General features: G+C 42.0%; 3 protein-coding genes across 4 annotated transcripts in view; 2 read left to right on the top strand and 1 right to left on the bottom strand.

Moving 5' to 3' along the window:
* tex2l (testis expressed 2, like) overlaps window positions 1-17,962 on the bottom strand; it is a 61,823-nt gene that overhangs the window by 2,638 nt on the left and 41,223 nt on the right. Inside the window, exons 7-19 of one of the 2 annotated variants that reach the window (XM_077626657.1) lie at window positions 17,841-17,933; window positions 17,216-17,338; window positions 11,480-11,604; window positions 7,859-9,181; window positions 6,940-7,140; window positions 5,819-6,044; window positions 4,506-4,720; window positions 3,524-3,667; window positions 3,340-3,439; window positions 1,883-2,015; window positions 836-973; window positions 470-679; window positions 50-170 (exon numbers count right to left, since the gene is read on the bottom strand). In XM_077626657.1, coding sequence (XP_077482783.1) covers window positions 50-170; window positions 470-679; window positions 836-973; window positions 1,883-2,015; window positions 3,340-3,439; window positions 3,524-3,667; window positions 4,506-4,720; window positions 5,819-6,044; window positions 6,940-7,140; window positions 7,859-9,142 — 2,772 coding nt within the window. In that variant the 5' untranslated portion in view covers window positions 9,143-9,181; window positions 11,480-11,604; window positions 17,216-17,338; window positions 17,841-17,933. The remainder of the gene's footprint in view (window positions 1-49; window positions 171-469; window positions 680-835; window positions 974-1,882; window positions 2,016-3,339; window positions 3,440-3,523; window positions 3,668-4,505; window positions 4,721-5,818; window positions 6,045-6,939; window positions 7,141-7,858; window positions 9,182-11,479; window positions 11,605-17,215; window positions 17,339-17,840; window positions 17,934-17,962) is intronic. The other variant, XM_077626658.1, reaches the window with a different exon arrangement.
* neurl2 (neuralized E3 ubiquitin protein ligase 2) lies at window positions 12,605-13,879 on the top strand. The gene is made up of 2 exons (XM_077626662.1): window positions 12,605-13,512; window positions 13,596-13,879. The coding sequence occupies exons 1-2, from the start codon at window positions 12,759-12,761 to the stop codon at window positions 13,709-13,711; spliced, it is 870 nt and encodes a 289-aa protein (XP_077482788.1). The 5' UTR covers window positions 12,605-12,758; the 3' UTR covers window positions 13,712-13,879.
* msrb1b (methionine sulfoxide reductase B1b) lies at window positions 14,716-16,517 on the top strand. Its single transcript, XM_077626668.1, has 4 exons — window positions 14,716-14,891; window positions 15,688-15,830; window positions 15,905-16,022; window positions 16,357-16,517. Exons 1-4 carry the CDS (start codon window positions 14,837-14,839, stop codon window positions 16,365-16,367), a joined length of 327 nt encoding a protein of 108 aa, XP_077482794.1. The 5' UTR covers window positions 14,716-14,836; the 3' UTR covers window positions 16,368-16,517.

The raw sequence follows: 17,962 nt of genomic DNA, 5'->3' as shown, positions 1-17,962 counted from the left end.
GGAAGGCTTTGAGGAAGGCCCATGACTTGAAAAGGTTGCGTTTCTTTACCTGGAACTCGTCCTGGAGTTTCTTTTCGATCCATTCGGTCACTTGGCATAACGTTACTTCTCTTTCACCGAGTTTGGGCCGGACCCGCAGATCCAGCTTGGGCGGGTTGCAGAAACTGTACCTGGGATGAGGACCGTCAAAAAATAAATGGTTTCTGTTCTGCTGGAATTTCTGTTCCATAAAAAGAGAAGCTTTAATATTCCACATTCTGTGGATACAAAAACATGTGCTGAGTTCAGGGGCGGTCCTAGAAAATTTGGCGCCCAGGGTGAACAAAGAAAGCATGTCCCCCCGACCACCCCCCCATCCTACATAAATGAAAGAATTGTTAAAAATAGCATTATTTTAATTTTTGAGCCGTTTACACCTTTGGTTGGCATTTTTCGGGCGTAAGCGACAACACTCCCAGTTGCCTCTTACCAAATCCTGTCAGTAGGGGGCGGTGGAATGTTGACGACTAAAGACCCCGACAGCTCTTGAACCTCCACTGTGAGCAGCAGAGGCGTGTTGGACATCTCCTCAAACTTCTTCTTGATGAATTCCGTCTCCGTTGCCTTCTGGAAATATTTCGATTTAGCGATTTTGTCCACAAATCTCAAAATCTTCCTTCCAGTCCGACCACCCCCGGTCCTAAAAAAACCAAAACACGATTGCACACGGGAAGGCGGGTATTAGAGTGGCTAAATTTAGCATTGAGATTGCTCCACATAAAAAGAGAGATGGTAAGTGTGGGTGTTTTAAAACAGATGCGAGATGTTTGGGTGGAAATCGGATCTTGGTTTTTACCCGTCCGTTGCTGGTGAGGGACCCTTTTCCCCCGCGGGGCCCGGAGGCAGAGACATGAAAAAGTCTTCGTCGTCAGACGAGCCAGCACTGGAGGATTCCTCGTCGCTGTCTGCTAGCACGCTGAGGACGGGTTTGGAGCTGGAAAGAAGAGAAAAACGGGCGTATTCTTCGATTGTTTTGTGCCCGTTAGAAGTCTGCAGTTTATTTTTCAATCAAATAAGTCGACTTAATGTCCACAAATAACAGTCCAAGTTAGGGATGTTCCCAATCATGAGATCGGGCCCGGTCGCAACATTTTCAGTGGATCGTAATCAGGTGGAAAAGATCGTTGTTGTTTTTAAACAGTATCTATTTTTGGAAATGTTAGGGCTAAAAAAGCAACTACTGCATTTTCTGGACTAAAAGAATCCAATTTTTTTCCATAGTTTGGCTGGACCAAATCCTCGAGTGCAATTTATATCTCATTATTATTATTATATTTTTTTTAGGCTGTACAGTAATCCCTCGAATATTGCGGTTAATGTAGAGAAAACATGGCCGCGATAATTGAATTTTTTTTTCAGTGCTGAGTCCTAGTAGCAAGAGTGGCTTCCACTTACAAGTTTCAGTGTGGATTTTCACATTTTTATGAATTTAAATTAAAAATAAATAAACAATAATAGCGGAAAAAATCGTGACATATGCGATAAGTGAAGGCGCGATAATCAAGGGATTACTGTAGTTATGTTAACATATGCCTATTCAACCTGTTCTCTATTTTACAGTAGTTACTTTAACATCTATTTGTTTTTGGTTTCTGATGAAATAAAGAACGGCTCACCCAAAAATGCGCCCTATACTCCATTGGCAGGCTAATGCTAAAATAGCATCATGCAACAGTGTTTATCTCTGTAGTATAAAAAAAATATGTTACATGTTTTGGCGCACTTAATACTTTGAAATCAGATGGCATTGATTGGTCTCCAAAAATATGTGATCGGGACATCAACCCTTAAATGACAAAATACTTAAACGACGTGATTGGATCGGGACTTCCCTATAACCAACCGTGTATTTCCCGTTTCGGTCACCCATTCGCCGTCTTCTCCGGCCTCTTTACCCAGTTTGGAAAGATTGAATTTGGTCTGCAGGGTCATCTGCAGCGTGCCGTGATAGGCCAGCTGTAACTCCACCCACAGGCCTGCGAGTGGGAAACGCAGAGGGGTCAACGGCAGAGCAACCCGAGTCAAACAAATCTCCCTCCAAACTAATCTGAGCACACTCTTACAGCGGACATGATAAACAGCTTTTGCGGTGATTATCCGGCCTGGCGTCGTCATGATAGATCGCAAGGAATTATGCGGTGGGAGTGACACGTCTGGATTAAGGAAGAGGGGCGGACCAATGAAATTTTGCGCGAAATAACGCGGGTAGCGTCACGAGGTCCCACGCTTAATCGTGGCCTCGTGGCGGCTGAGTGAATTCAAAACGTGCAGCTAAAATGTTAGCGGACAAACCCTGTGAGAGATTACAACAGGATAACAATGCTTGATCTGTTGATATGCAACATGAGCTCTTTTTTTGCAACGGTAAATACAACTTGTAAGTCGGGGCAAAAATAAATGTGAGCATTCCAACAAAACCCTCCACAAAAAAAAGTAGTAGTAGTCTTAAAATCTCTAAAGTAGTCAAATAGTAGTAGTCTTAAAATCTCTAAAGTAGTCAAATAGTAGTAGTCTTAAAATCTCTATAAGAGTTAAATAGTAGTAGTCTTAAAATCTCTATAGTAGTCAAATGGTAGTAGTCTTAAAATTTCTATAGTAGTCAAATTGTAGAAGTCTTAAAATCTCTATAGTAGTCAAATGGTAGTAGTCTTAAAATCTCTAAAGTAGTCAAATAGTAGTAGTCTTAAAATCTCTACAGTAGTCAAATAGTAGTAGTCTTAAAATCTCTAAAGTAGTCAAATAGTAGTAGTCTTAAAATCTCTATAATAGTTAAATAGTAGTAGTCTTAAAATCTCTATAGTAGTCAAATAGTAGTAGTCTTAAAATCTCTATAGTAGTCAAATGGTAGTAGTCTTAAAATCTCTAAAGTAGTCAAATAGTAGTAGTCTTAAAATCTCTACAGTAGTCAAATAGTAGTAGTCTTAAAATCTCTACAGTAGTCAAATAGTAGTAGTCTTAAAATCACTATAGTAGTCAAATAGTAGTAGTCTTAAAATCACTATAGTAGTCAAATAGTAGTAGTAAAATCCCATTAAGGAATGATAGCAAAACAGTCAAACATAGAATTATTACTATTAGGCTGTTTTTGTATATGCCGTTTGGTAAAAAAGCAGATTTTTGTCCAAGTGTGGGGAATTTTTTTTCTGTTTGTGAAATGTTTCTGATGACTGAGAAAAAATATTATTTTTCTCGTTTGTGAGATTGAAACAGTATTCCAGGTGAGTGAATATTTTTTTTGGCCACTGGGGCACCTCATATAGACAAATATAGAAATTATTTCACAAAAGAATTCACGCTCACCTCTGTGGTTAACCTCAGGCCGGGAGGTAGATACTATTTGCGGGACGGAAAATCCCATGTCCAACTCGGTCAATGTCAGTTCATTCATAAAGTAAGGCAACTGTCAAATAAAACGACAGTTGTCAGTGGAAGGAAAAACATGACAAACGCATGGCATTTTCTTCCGACAGTATACATTGCTTACTCGGATTTTGCTGAGCTTCTTCTGGATTTTGTGCGAAACTGCGTCAGCCCACTGCTTCTCTCTCAAGAAGTCCCAAAAGAGTCGACCAATGGCGGCGTTGAGCCATGCGGGGGACTCCGCCTGCTGACAGGTACACTGGGGAAACTGTTTTTTTAATTAGAAATCAACCACCTGAGTCTACCTATACTCTATTTTCTCGCATATAAGCCGCCTCCGCGTATAAGCCGTACCCTTAAAATTGCCTTAAAATTGTGGAATTTTAAAATTTATCTCGTGTACGATATGTTTGAAGGGAAAATCTTAAGAAAAATCATTGCAGGTGGACAAAATAAAAAAGGAAGTCATGTGAGCAGTACAACCAGGAAGTGTGTCCGTAGCGGTCTAGTTTGTCATCCCCAGGTAAGATGGCGGTGCCCTCAGCGAGGGATTCTTTGTTTTAAAAATGACCATGCATAATACGGCTTTTATTTGTTCAAAATATCACCATGCATAGTAAGCCTTTTACTTAAAAAACGACAGTGTATAGTAAGGCTTTTTCTTAAAAAAAACGAGTGTATAGTAAGGCTTTTTCTTAAAAAAACGACAGTGTATAGTAAGGCTTTTTCTTAAAAAAAACGAGAGTATAGTAAGGCTTTTTTATTAAAAAACGACAGGCTTTTTCAATGGCAGGCACAAGTAAGTGACTTTTTTCCCGTTTTATGTAAGATACGGTTTATTTTTTTTCTTGAATTTCATTCACAGATGTCAAAATACATTTTGTTAAGCGTTTTAGCTGTTTATCTTCTCTCTATTTTGAAATAAATTACCGTATTGTATTGCGTTATGGCGTTTCGTCTTTGTCACCTTGCAGTTTGGTGGATAAAAAGTCTAATTTATGCGCATATAAGCCGTACCCTGGATTTAGTCATCATTTTTTTTGCGCGAAATACGGGTTATACGCGAGAAAAAAACGGTACTTTTTCGTCTGGCCGGCGAGACTTACTTTTCCTTTGAGGTCAGGGCTGGTCTCGGCGCTGCCCACTCCGGGGCTGGAGAGCGGAAGGGATTCTTCCGTAGCCAGGAGACGAGACATGTAGATGGGGTAGTCGAGCGGCGAGGGGTCCCCGGTGGGGCTGGCGGAGGCGGAGTCGTCTTCGCTGCTGCCCACTCGGCTGCGTGGGATATCGCCGTTGATAGGCTGTGACAGGACTGGGTCACCTGCGGGGAAATGGACATTTTATGGAGTTAGCATAAAATATTTTAATCAAGGTTCTGCCGTGGGTAGTGGGGAGGAAGTGTTTAGGCCTCCCGCCAAGTAGGCCCTGAATTTTGCTCTCGGAAAACAAGGAAAGCATTTTTCAACTTGGAGAATTTATTTTTTGCTGTTGCTGATGAGGTTAAACATCTCACCGGAGGGGAAGTATCACATTAGTATTCGAATGTTGGGTAACTTATTTGGAATGATGTCTTGCATGGTTCACTGCATCATTGGTGTAATGTTTTTTTTGTGTTTTGGTTTTGTTTTGTTTTAAACGTGTTCAACTGTCAGGACAAATTTATACTTTGTATGATAAATCGAGAACATGGTACGTTGAGTTTAAAATAAAGTGCAAAGACAAACCCTACTGGGTTGAAAAATGAGTTTGTCATTATTAAGAGTACTTTTTTTTTTGTTCAATAATTGTAATTTTTTAATCAATTTTTTTCTGTGTTTTTAGTTCAAAAATCATTTTGTAAAAACTAAAAATATATTTAAAAAAAGCTAAAAAAACCATTGTTTTAGATCTATAAAAAAACTGAATATTCAGGACTTTTAATCCAGTTCTTTTAATCCATTTATAATAAAAAAATCTAAATATTATATCTAAAATGGTCCGGCCCACGTGAAATCAAGTTGACGTTAAAGCGGCCCGCGAACCAACCCGAGTCTGACACCCTTGGTTTAGATAGAACATAATACACATAAATGTAAATAAATAAACCTGACTATGTGTACATGAAACCTACAAAACAAAACAACATGCACTATTAAACACACTATACTTAATTAAACGCACGTAACGAACACCTGTAATTGTGTTGAAAAATAATCTCCATAAATCGCTCCCAAATCCAGATTTAAAATGGATACTCTGATAGTGTAACAGAAACACAGTCATGTGTGTGTGAGATGTGTATGTTCTCCCAAATAGGATTGCTTTGACATGCAAAGAACTGGAGCACATAATCCATAATCCAGGCATATACATACTCTTGGCATAGATGCTTTACGGAGAGGACTTGTCATCACTAATGCGTCATCTACGTTTGGCCTACCCGACGGAGGCGCGCATCTGCCATCCTTTGGTTGGTCCCGCCCCCGTTCTGTCGTCGCCAGCAGGAAATGACGGAACCACTCCTCCTTTTCTCTCCCCGTGCGGCCAAAGAGGAAAAGAGCGGTCGCCTCCTCCTGGGAGTCGAGTCCGCCAGTCAGCTGGATGCAGATTGGATATTTGGGGTTCCATATTCGCTTGCGAGCCAAGATGGCTGGCAACAGGAGTACCTGTGATAGTCATTTTCATGTTAAAATTTGAATTCGGATAGGAACATCATTCATGCATCCAAAAATAGTAACGCTTGTCTTTCTTCTTTAGGCAGGAATGAACTACAATGCACCCCAACGTTTTTTGGATTCAAGTCCCGCTATCACGAATCCCTAAGATTCGATTTCTACTGAATGGTAAATATATTGATCCTGCAAACATGGCCAAAAATAAATAGTTAATTATCTGAAAATATTAAAAGCAGGCTTTTTACTGGTGCCCTTTTAACAATAAGTCTCGTTTTGGTTTCCCTGTGATTTTAAACAATTTTTTGGTTTTTGTTTCTTAGTCAAATGAGCTGAGTTCAGTAAAATGTTTTCATCAAAACAACAGACTAGGCTAATTACTGGCTGGTCCGCTTGCAAGTTCGCGGACACGACGTAATAACCATTTTTAAGATAAAAATGGATCTTGAAAAAAAAAAACTTAATAATTTATTCATTTCCTATTTATTTGTTTATGTCTAAAATGTATTTTTCTGTGTCTGTATTCTCACCCTCTTGCTACTGTGACAATGAAATGTCCCAAATATGGGATGAATAAAGTTAACCAATCTAATCTAATCCAACCACCAGATACTGCTGACTAAACTGTCCAAATATAATTACTCACCAAGCACGCCAAATTGGATTGAATCATACTGATCTGTAAGATCACACTGCGCCAGGATTCAAAAGACACAGTCTACTTGGCGGAATAACAGTCTTGGGGTACCGCAGGGGTCAGCGCTAGACCCCCTGCTCTTCAGTCTTTACATAAACGATCGAAGTCTCTTACGTGAATTGCAATCGAAATAAAAGGAAAACATTTAAGCTTGGTTCTTTAAAGCACGCCTTATTTATAAAGTATTCCTACTTTGCCGTTTTCCAGCTGGTAGGAGCGGGTTTTGACGAAAACAGCCTCGCTGATTTTCTCGTCGTAAGTGGCCCTGCGGCCGATGTTGGACTGGGGGGTGTCGAGTCGGAGATGGGATCCCTCCAGCGTGGCAAAGACGGAATGTGTCTGTAGGGAATGAAACGTCTCCGGGTCGTAATTGTGAACCTCGTTCATCCAACCCTAGAAATTAAGAACAAACAAAGTGAGCAAAAAAATTGCAACAGACCATCATAATTCAGAATTCAGATCTATTATGAAGGCTTGAGGGGTGCTGGACCATGGCACAACTGCTTTAAGATCAGCACCTGCGTCATGCACTAATAAAAGATGGCCTCTTTCCCGCCCATATTCACTGCAAATGGCCTCTGGGGATGATCATCTTTGGGTGCAAAGTACTGTACAGTATGTTCCCTCTCGGTTGTGCAAATACTGTAATTACCACTGCGACGCCAGAGATTTCTACTCTTAATTGCAGCTGGGCCGTTTCGGGTGGATTCGCTTTTAAGAGTACGTGAGCAGTGGTGCAGGAATGACCTTTCACTTGTCTTGCCAAGGAAAAGCTCAAAGTAAGTATAATTGCTGAAACGGCTAACATTTAAATGTCAGCAGTTCTAGGTGAAAACTTTTCTGGTGAAGAAATGTCATTGGAAGCAGGAGCCGTGGTTCATTGAAGGAAGGATTAACCGTGGTTTTGCATTTTGTGGACTTATTTTGGTCTTTCTTACTTGATGGTGTTTTAATTGCTCGTGCTTTTCTGCGCCAGACGTAAAGCTAAAGAGAACTCTGTCTACTCCTTGAGGAATGTGAACCAACCAGAAGTTGATGGAACGGCATTCTATTACAAATTGTGTTCAAGTTGAGGGATTCCATTGGATGCCAAAAAAAGGACTCACTTTACCTTGAGGGTGTTCGGCTCGGTGGGTCGGAGTCCTAGAATCCCTTCTCCCAGAAGCGCTCGGCTTGGAGAAGCAGAACCGAGAGACCTTGAAGAGCCCATTCTGATCAGCAAGAGTCCCAGCAAGAAACCTATTGCCACCCCGAAAGCCAGGCCGGAGAAGTACGAATTTAGAGGCAGGGTTAAATAACCGTAGGAAAATACAGCCACGCAGAATAAAGCCATGCAAGGTGGAGGATTGCTTGTCGGTTTGCTGGATTGCGGCGGAGCAACGTTGGAAATAAGATGCGTCACGTCTGCATCCAAATCGGACCCTCGCTCTTCGTCGCTGAGATGTTTGCAGCGATGCACAGGACAGGTCCTGCTAAGGTTTCTGCCGGGATATTTAACGGAAGGCCAGTTGAAAACATCGCCCTCGATCCGGCCACCACTCCTTAGCGGGGACTCTGACGCCGCCGTGTCGGCGCTAGCGTCGCGATGCAAACTTCTGGAAATGCCTGAGGTTGTCTTACACTGGTGTTTGGGGCTGCCTAGGCTATCTTCCTTCCTGATCTTGTTGAGCATGCTGCTAAAGGGTTCCTGAACCTTCTCGGAGAGTTTCCTCTTGGTGTCCTCTAGCTCCATCTTGAAGAAACCCCCTTTAAGACCGTCTCCGCTAGGAGAGGGTGGCGCTGTCCGAGAATCTCCGCTGCTGCGGTTCTTGGGCTGCGTGAGATGTTTCAAAAGGTGGAGGTTGAGGCGAGAGTCGGATTTGGACTGCGAGACCTCCGGCTCCGAACGGGAGAGCTCGGTGGAGATAGACTTCACCAGGCTGAGAAGGGGCTTGGGTCGGAGCGTGGACCCTTCTTTCAGCTCCAGTTCTGTGGAGAGGGACTTCACCAGGCTGGCCAACGGACGGTGAGTGGGCGAAGAAGAACTCGGGTTGAGGAAACCGAGGCCCGAGGTGGACAAATTAGCCAGAGAACCGGGAGACGATGGCGAAAGCGGCACGTGGAACGACTGGGACTCCAACCCTCCATCGTCCTCGCCGGACTTCTGCTTCCGACTGGAAGGTGACGCCGAGGGATGGTAGTACTCATCGTGGTCCAGTGAGAATAGAGGCTCGCTCTCGTCCAGGGAACTCCACTCTCCTTCAGTTCCCGTCAGCTGGATGACAATCCCTCGAGGGAGATGCCGCTTTGTCCCGAGCGAGTTCGGGACGACCTCCTGGCCCAGGGAGTCCGAGAGGGCTCCTCCCTTGGAGTCTTCTTCGCATCCTGGCACCCAAAGGTTTTCGCTCTCTGCCATCTTGTGGCTACATCGCACGGCCGAGAGACCCGAGAATCACTGAAAGAGAAGAAACGGAACAGTCGGTGGAATCATCGCACCTTGAAATAAGAGCAGACGAGGGATGACGTAGGTGTATTTGCAAAAACCAAAGCCGTCCTGCTCAGGATGTGTGAGTGTGTGAACGTCGGATGAGCTCTCAAATGTGAATTTAGCCATGTGCTTGAGTTTAGACAGCGAATTGCCACCAAGTCAAAATGCTCCCAAAGCTGTTGCTCCACATACGAACGAGTGTGTTTGAGAGGCAGGCAAAAATAGGGCAGACCGGCTTTCAAGCCCCAATGTGGAATAAATACTACAAGCAAGTAGGGCTGGGAGGTCGTCTCTGTTGGGTTTGGATTGGGTATGAAGAGGTCATGGCGCATCAAGAGACGTTGAGTGACCCTCGAGAATTGAAAGTGGATGCCCTGAAACTGATCTTCTATAAATGGGAGAAACCTTCTCTTTTAATTTGAGTCTTGGCAGTTTCTAAAGTTTCTAAAAGAGGACAATTGGGAGTTTACAAAAAATAGCTTCAAGAGAAAACGGAAAATTCGCTACAGACAACGTTCAGGTTTGGAGGAACGGGTCCATCACTGAGAATGTAGACAGGGACATCAGTTGACCAGTCCCCTAGTGAATTTTGACCAATTTTAAAGGGTTTATTTGGTAGTTGTGTGAGGACAATGGAACGAATGAGAGAATTGATACATAAAGTACACCTCTACTTACGAAATTTTCAAGTTACGACTGTATAATACTATGTGCAGAGAGCCAGTTAGAAATGTAAGTAAAGAATCTACTTCCAATGTCTTTCAAGGTTTGTCAGGTAACAAAGAGGTCAACTGTCCAAGTCCTGAATGGAATGCTAGAACTATCTTAGTCATCCTCCTACAACTTAGTGGTCAATTATGCAGAATCGTCAGAACCTGAAGTTTTGTTTTCATATATTACGTGAGTTAAAAGCTCTTTTTTGACCAATCAAATTTATGTAACAATATTACAGGTCCATGGGGTATGATGTTAACCAATTTTGCAGCAGATGGTGGATTGCGACTAATCTGCACCGAAAATGCATGGTGTCGTCGAGGAGATAAAAATATTTTTGTCAGTTTTTTATTTATTTTTTTTACACGAGGTGGGGGAGGAACCATGTTGGTCACACTTCCTTTGACGGGGGCGAAGGCAATTTGATTGGACGGTCTCACCTTTCATGCATTCTGGTGGAATTTAAAGGCCTGAGAAGACAGATTTTTCAGTCCTTTGGGAGTAGAATGCGCAACTTTTGGATAAACCTTCATTAATTTTGCTTCTAAGTTGCTCAAAAGTGAAGGAGATAAAAGTGATTAGGATTGTCTGGGTGACATGCAAGTTCCATTTCAGTGAGTAAGGTAATGTTTGCGGTAACCTCATCAGACGTGAACAGTTACAATCTGCGATTAACATTAATTCAGGATTTTGCTGTGAAATCTGACAAATCACGCTGGCAAGGCTTAGAGAGTAAGCCAACATTTGGCAGGGTGGCTTTCCAAGCTAGCTCATCTCACTGACCCAATGTCACATTTGCTCAGACTTTGTACAGGGAAATAAAGGTTAGGAAACGATTTGTTGATGACTCAAATGAGAGGGTAAGGTGATTTTATAAAACAATTTTAAAAAGACTGTTTGTTTGATTTTTATATTCTGCATATAGACACAACAAAACATGCTTTTTTTGAGGATATATTTTTTCATTTCAATTTTAGTTTTCTGGTGTTTATTTTTAAAATCTGTATTTGTATTTGGATAAAGGGTAAGAAAACAGATTTAATATTCCAGGAGAATTTCACCACCATTCCAATTTAAAAACTTGACTCGATAATGATAACAAACATGAAATATCAACTCATGGAATAATCCTCAAGTTAGACAGATCTTAAAATCTTTACATATTAATGTGTTGAACAAAGGATTATAATAATACAACAATGATAAACGTATTTTCCAGATCACAAGATGCATTTTTTTCATATTTTTAGCAATGTTTTTGTTCTCTCTCTGACTACCCACAGCTATGTTATGTTGCTTTTTTTCTTAAAGTTATCTAATTTCTCAATTTTACTATTATTACTTACAATCAAATCAACAATTTCCCTCCCCAAAATGCTATTTTTGTTATTCTCCATTGCGGCTTATAGTATATCTTTCTCCTCTTCATCGTGTATTCTTCACAATTAATACCTAGTTGTGGTACATTTTACGACTCGATCCACCCTTTTGCCTCACCCCCCAAATTAAATTGCACTTGTTTGCTGCAAAACTAACTCGGAGTTTACTCACCCGTTGCGCGCAGGCATGGGATCGGTTGGCCAACGAATAAATCCATCTTCCGTTTGGGTGTGCAGAGACTGTGGAATAAGGAAGAGACGAACAGAGTGCACACATTCGCCTTCACATCTCGCTTTCTCTCGAACACACACACTTACACACACACACACACAGACACACACCTCCTCTTAAGCCAACTGTCTATATCCAGCCAGATGCTGAAAATCACAGCTCACCAACTGATTACGAAAAGCACGGTCCCTCCGCATGATAATCCCGATTTAGAATAGCGAAACCACCAACTGAAGCGCACAAACAAACTCATTCTACATTCTAAGAACGGACATTGTTGTGCTAGCCGTTACTAGCCTATTTGTGATGCCGTCGTCTTGGCCTACATAAAGGAAAAAGCCCCAGATAGCAAACGATGAGGAACGAGGTTGAGATGCAGGACAAAAAGCTATCATCCATCACTGACTGTAGATGTTTCAAGACTTTAATAGGCAGTTCTCATTTCTCAGTAGTTTTTATTTCATGAAATGTTCTTTTTTGTTTAGCCAAACTTTGTTCTCACTAGCTGAAGCTGTTTTGTTTAGCTCCATCCCCCTTTTTTTTCATTAGAATCAGAGCATCTTTCCTCTCCTCTTTGGTCTTGTCAACGACCATCTGTTTTGCCTTCACAGCGGTACCAATAATCTGCCTTGACGCCATCAATTTAGCTTTCCAACTTTGGGGATATCAAAGTAGCCTGCAATGTTCTTTGCATCTGTATTTTTCGTTTGTTTTCTTGCCCAGTCAAGATCAAGTCAAGTCATCTTCTGAGATCCAAAACCTTCACAGAGCCGAGGGCTTAAGATCTCTAAATGTCGGGCGCATTTTGGAAATGAACTTTGAAAATATGTCCAAGTATGTCGTGATAGGATCGTTGCCAAGGAATTATTGGCTGCTGAGGACGCAAAATAATGAACTTTCCAAGAGCCATGAGTGTTATACGAGTGACTCCATAGGACACGTTGCCCCCCCCCAAGCCAATAACAGAAGCCCACCCACACGGACACGCATACCTCGCCATCTGTTGCCCTCTGCTCAAAAATAGCCCCGGCAGAAGCTTCCCATGTGACCGAAAGATAGGCCGAGTGCCGGGGGTTGCGGTCCTATTTTGCAGAAATTACTCCTCCAAAATGACCACGAGGCGGCTAGCTAATTTAGCCATTTGCGAAAAAATAGTGCCATGCCGTTTCGCCGCCTGCCCGCTTCCGTTCCCAGCGTGATGGCCAAGGCGTAACGAGAGATGGAAGCCGTTCCGGATCAGTTCATGGAATTCCACCCGGTCCACGGGACCAACGTGCAACTGGACCACTCGGCCACTCAGGCCACTCGCGTGGAGAGCTTCGCCAACGGGGTGTGTTTCAGCAAACAAGCCTTAAAACCAGGTGAGATCTTTCTGGTGGAGATAGAGGAGAAAGAACTGGGCTGGTGCGGCCACCTCCGGGTGGGCCTGACGGCTCGGGACCCGGGGGACCTGGAGGTGGTTCCCGAGTACTCCATCCCGGACCTGACGGATCGGGGCGACAGTTGGGTTTTCGCCATCACGCGTAACCACAACAAAGTTGCCGAGGAGGACGGGGACGCCCGAGATCCCGGAGGTGGACCGGCCGGGGGTCAAAGACTGGGGCGGGGGGAAGCCGGACTCCGAGACGAGGCCGTGGACAAACCCAAGACTTTTTTCACCGACTCTCACTTGAGGGTCGGGAACGTTCGGATCCCCAGGGACAAGTTGGTGGGCCGCAGCCGGCCGGGGCGCTTCAGCCACATTCTGGACGACTTGTACAAGACCAACGTTCTTCCGCCCACGGCCCGACGCAGCCGGATCGGCGTCCTGTACGTGCAGAAGGACCCAGAACGGGGAGACATGCACATCGTCATCAACGGGGAGGACATGGGTGCTTCCGCCAGAGGCATTCCGACCGTGGAGCCGCTTTACGCCGTGGTGGATGTATTCGCCGCCACCAAGTGCGTCAGGATCGTGCAAGTGGAGTACGGATGTGAGTGTTAGCCGCGATGCTAATGGGGAAAGAGTTTGGGGCTTGTTTTCCTGAGGCTGTGGGTTTAAATGTTCTTGTTTCAGTCTCTTCTTTGCAGACGCTGTGCAGGAAATCCATCCAGAAGCACATTGTCCACAGGATGGCGATTGATTGGCTGGAGCTGCCAGAGACGCTGAAGCGCTTTTGCAAGTACGAGTGAGATTGGAAGAATTTGTGATGACTTCCGACGTCCAGGAATGCAAGGATGGAGAGACCCGAAATGGGATTGTTTCCGTGTTGTCAAGATCAGATCTGTGTTTCTTTCAAGATATTAAAAGTTGGTGGAGAAGATTCGGGAAAAAAAGGCACTAGAGCAAGGGTGTCAGACTCGGGCCGCTTTAATGTCAACTTGATTTCACGTGGGCCGGACCATTTTAGATAGAATATTTAGATATTTTTTTTAATAAATGGATTAAAAGAACTGGATTAAAAGCCCTGAATATTCAGTTGTTTATAGATCTAAAACAATATTTATTTTAGCTTTTAAAAAAATATATTTTTAGATTTTACAAAATGATTTTTGAACTAAAAACAGAAAAAAATGATTTCAAAAAAATACAATTATTGATTTGAAAAGGGGGAAATCAGGAAATTTAATATACATCTATACTCTTCATTTTAATTTGATCCTAAAACAGAAAGTCGATTTACTTTCCCGGGCCACACAAAATGATGCGGCGGGCCAGATTTGGCCCCCGGGCCGCCACTTTGAGCATGTGCACTAGAGTATGATTGGCAGTAATTTGCTGGAAATTGTGGATAGACCAATTGACCCAATTTCAGGTAAAACATATCCAGTTCAGCCATGACGAGTATATAAATTTATATTGTTAAAAAATCTATTAAATCAGGTTTAAATTACATCCAGAAGTCGGTATCTTTTTGGCATGATGATTTTTGTGACATTTTTAAATATGTGACAACCAACCCCGTTTCCCCACATATAGGGCTTCTTCCATTACAAACATAATCCTGTATTTTTAATTACTTTACACTTTAAACTGGTGTAAAATTTTACTGTTTTGGTCTAAAGACGATATTATTTTGTGGCCTATTATTTTATTTTATATTTTTTTCTATCAATGCTTTTATTTCCAGGGAAGCCTCACTTAAAAATTGTGAAACACTGCTATCTAGTGACCTTAAAACTAAAACGCAGTAGGAGGAGTTACAAAATAATCCCATGACAGGAAGAAACAGGAATCGGTCCTTGTCAGACTGCCCTTTAAATCTACTGTATTTTATAACAGAATTGTATATATAGAATTGCTGACCGACAACAGTAATGTCTTTCTGTAGTTTTTTTGGTGGTGAGACCTACAAAGATCATTTCAAGCCAGGTGAGTTAGGCTAAAGGGGCGACCCAGATGTGATGTAACCTGCTTTCGTCTTGACTAGTAAGAGTATTTTAGATATTTATCTCATTCTTGGCCATTGACGCTCATGTTAGACGTCCAAACCATTGGAAGGTTTGGCAGCTCAATGGCCCTTAAACACCATCGACTTGCAGTTGGGTTCTTCTTGTGGAGAATGAATGCCTTTATTGTCATTGCACAATCTACCAACTGACTTTGTATATTACTTTTGATTTATGGTTTTATTGTGAAACACGCACTTTGTGATACGCAGCTGTTGTGTAATGACAATAAAGGCTTTTGATTTGATTTGATTGATTTGATTTAGGTGCTCTTTAATGTATAAATAGTCAGAGTGCCAAATATTACATTTATTTATATATTTATTAATGAATGTATTAATTTAAATATATTTATATATTTATCAATTAATTACTTTATTTATTTATATATATTTATTTGCATATTTGTAAATTACTTTATTTATTTATATATTAATTTATTTATTTATTTACTTATTTATTACCTATTTATTTATGTCTAAAATGTCTTTTTCTGTGTCTGTATTCTCACCCTCTTGCTGCCGTGACAATGAAATTTCCCAAAAACGGGATGAATAAAGTTATCTAATCTAATCTAATCTATAGACAATCAAACTAATCTATAAAAAAACCACTTCCCTAGTCTGTTTGTTCTAGTTCTAAAACCTAACTAGTTCTAGTTCTAACCTGGGCGCTAGATCTATCTGATGTTAATTCTACGCACGTGGTGTTTTCTAAAGGCATGTACGTATGCTCAAAGTGCGAGCATCCGTTGTTCTCCAGCCGCTCCAAATTCGCCCACTCGTCTCCGTGGCCCGCGTTCACCGAGACCCTCCGAGAGGACAGCGTCACCAAACTGATGGAGAGCCTTACCGCCTTCAAGGTGGACTACACCTTAACCGCCACATGCCAAGTAACAGTGGTTTGAATTTGTCACCGATTGGTCACCATTTGTAGGTGCTGTGCGGCAAGTGCGGGAACGGGCTGGGTCACGAGTTTGTCAACGACGGCCCGGTGGAGGGAGCGTCCCGATTCTGAATATTCAGCCATTCCCTCAAGTTTGTCCCCAGCAAAGGTGAGGAACGCCATGAAAACACGTTGAAACCCAATCACGACACTCGCCAATTGCCGTCTACGGACTGGACGGGCGACCGGTCCAAGGTGTACCCCACCCTGGGCCCTGAACAGGACACATGGGGGATAAAATGATAGTCCAAGTCCGACGGGCCACTTGATAACGATCCAGCTACTACAGATTGGATCCATCAAATCAATTAAAATGTTTGGCAATTTCATACTGTTTACAAGTATGCATTTTTGAAACGACTTTAGAATTTAGCGGAATTAGAGGACATATTTGTGGAGTATATTTTCTTGGTGAATGCATTTTTTCTTTTTCTTCTTCACAGGCAAGCAATAAAAAGTGAATTTTGTGACTGCGGAGCGTTTGACGTGGCCAGGAGAAAGTCCCGAGAAGGACATCCTGTCCGCTGAAGTATTATCTCAAAGCAGCCAGTGAATTGTGGCCGATTAAACATGGGGGTCCACGGAAATATACTTGTACTCATTTACATAGGGAAATGGGATCTATGCCCTTTTTAGTTATTGGTTAGATTAAAAATTGTGTATCTTTTTTTGTTTAAAAGGAAAAAAATGCTTTCCAAATAATACCTGGAGCAATTAAAAATCAGCAATTGCCATTGGCCAAGTCACTTGAATATTTTGAATATGCACAACAAAAAAGATGAGTATATATATATAATACATGAATACAATTTGTTCTATATATTATATATAGTTACATATAAAATGTAGAGTATTTTTACTTGGTGTTGAACCTATAATTCTATTTACTTATTTGTTACCCTTTTATTTATGTCGACATTTTTTCTGTGTCTGTATTCTCACCCTCTTGCTACTCTGAAGGGGGAAATTTCCCAAATACGGGATGAATAAAGTTATCTAATCCATAAAAGGGCATCAAATGGTTGACAAAAAATACATTGAGTGATTAATGAATTAGTCATTCATAGTCACCCATTAAATTTGAGTTGATTGCTTTTTCCTATTCATTAAATTTTGTAACAAATGCATCAAACTGCAAAACTTGACAGATGATATAATAGAGATATCTAAACTGAAGCTGAAATTTCAATGCACTTTACCAGTTCTCCTCTAGATGAAGCTATTCCTCTTTTAAATCCCCTTTTTTTGTAGAATTCCACTAAAGGGAGGATGAACCGAAAGTATGAAAAACGCTTTACTCACGACTTGGACTTCATCTTTCGTCCACGTTTGCGTGATCGGACGCCAACGTGGGTTGCCCGAGTGGCGCTTCCTGGCTCCGCTGCAGGACGCATTCTTCGCGGCGGCGGCGGCTTGGCAACGGCGCTGAGGTTTTGAAAAAGTAGGAGAGAGTCAAGGCTGTCATTACACTCATAGAAGACAGTTGGGCAGACGACGAATGGCGGTCGGTATTCTTGGACGGTCCGCAACTTTGAAGTTGTTTTGACGCCTTCTCTGCTGTCACGCGTTCGCTTGCGTGAAAACGGCGGTTCATTTGCTTTGAACGGACTTGCTTAAGCGATGACGACATTAGTCAAAGCTGCCCTTGTTCTAGTGGAAATGAGAAGTTCCATCTAAGGACTTTACGTCAACAAATTCCAACCTCAGTGAGTACACTGGTGGTTTACCATAGTTTACGTCTTTGACTATATATGAAAATTGTTAGCGTACATCAGGGGTAGGGAACCTATGGCTCGGGAGCCATTTGTGGCTCTTTCCAAGAAATAACATTAGAAAATATTAATTGTTTATGTCTCTCTCTGTCAAAAAGGTTCCCGACCCCTGGCGTACATTAACGTTAACTTAAAAGAAAGGCTCAAGGACTTACCATGTTTTCAAGGTCCGACCTTGAATAGGATGGATTGAACTGCCAATGGAAGTGAAACATGATCAGTCGTCCCAGTTCAAATGGATTGGACATCTGTCAAAGACAATAAGAGAGTAGAAAAT

This window comes from Stigmatopora argus, chromosome 18 (assembly GCF_051989625.1).
Source record: "Stigmatopora argus isolate UIUO_Sarg chromosome 18, RoL_Sarg_1.0, whole genome shotgun sequence".
Classification (NCBI taxonomy): Eukaryota; Metazoa; Chordata; class Actinopteri; order Syngnathiformes; family Syngnathidae; genus Stigmatopora; species Stigmatopora argus.
Note: the sequence above shows the minus strand (reverse complement) of the source record. Positions and strands in the feature narration are given on the sequence as shown.

Coding starts and splice junctions, on each gene's coding strand:
- neurl2 (XM_077626662.1), top strand. CDS start 12,759: ATGGAAGCCGTTCCGGATCAGTTCATGGAATTCCACCCGGTCCACGGG. Junction 13,513..13,595: donor CGTGCAAGTGGAGTACGGAT/GTGAGTGTTAGC, acceptor TTCTTGTTTCAG/TCTCTTCTTTGCAGACGCTG.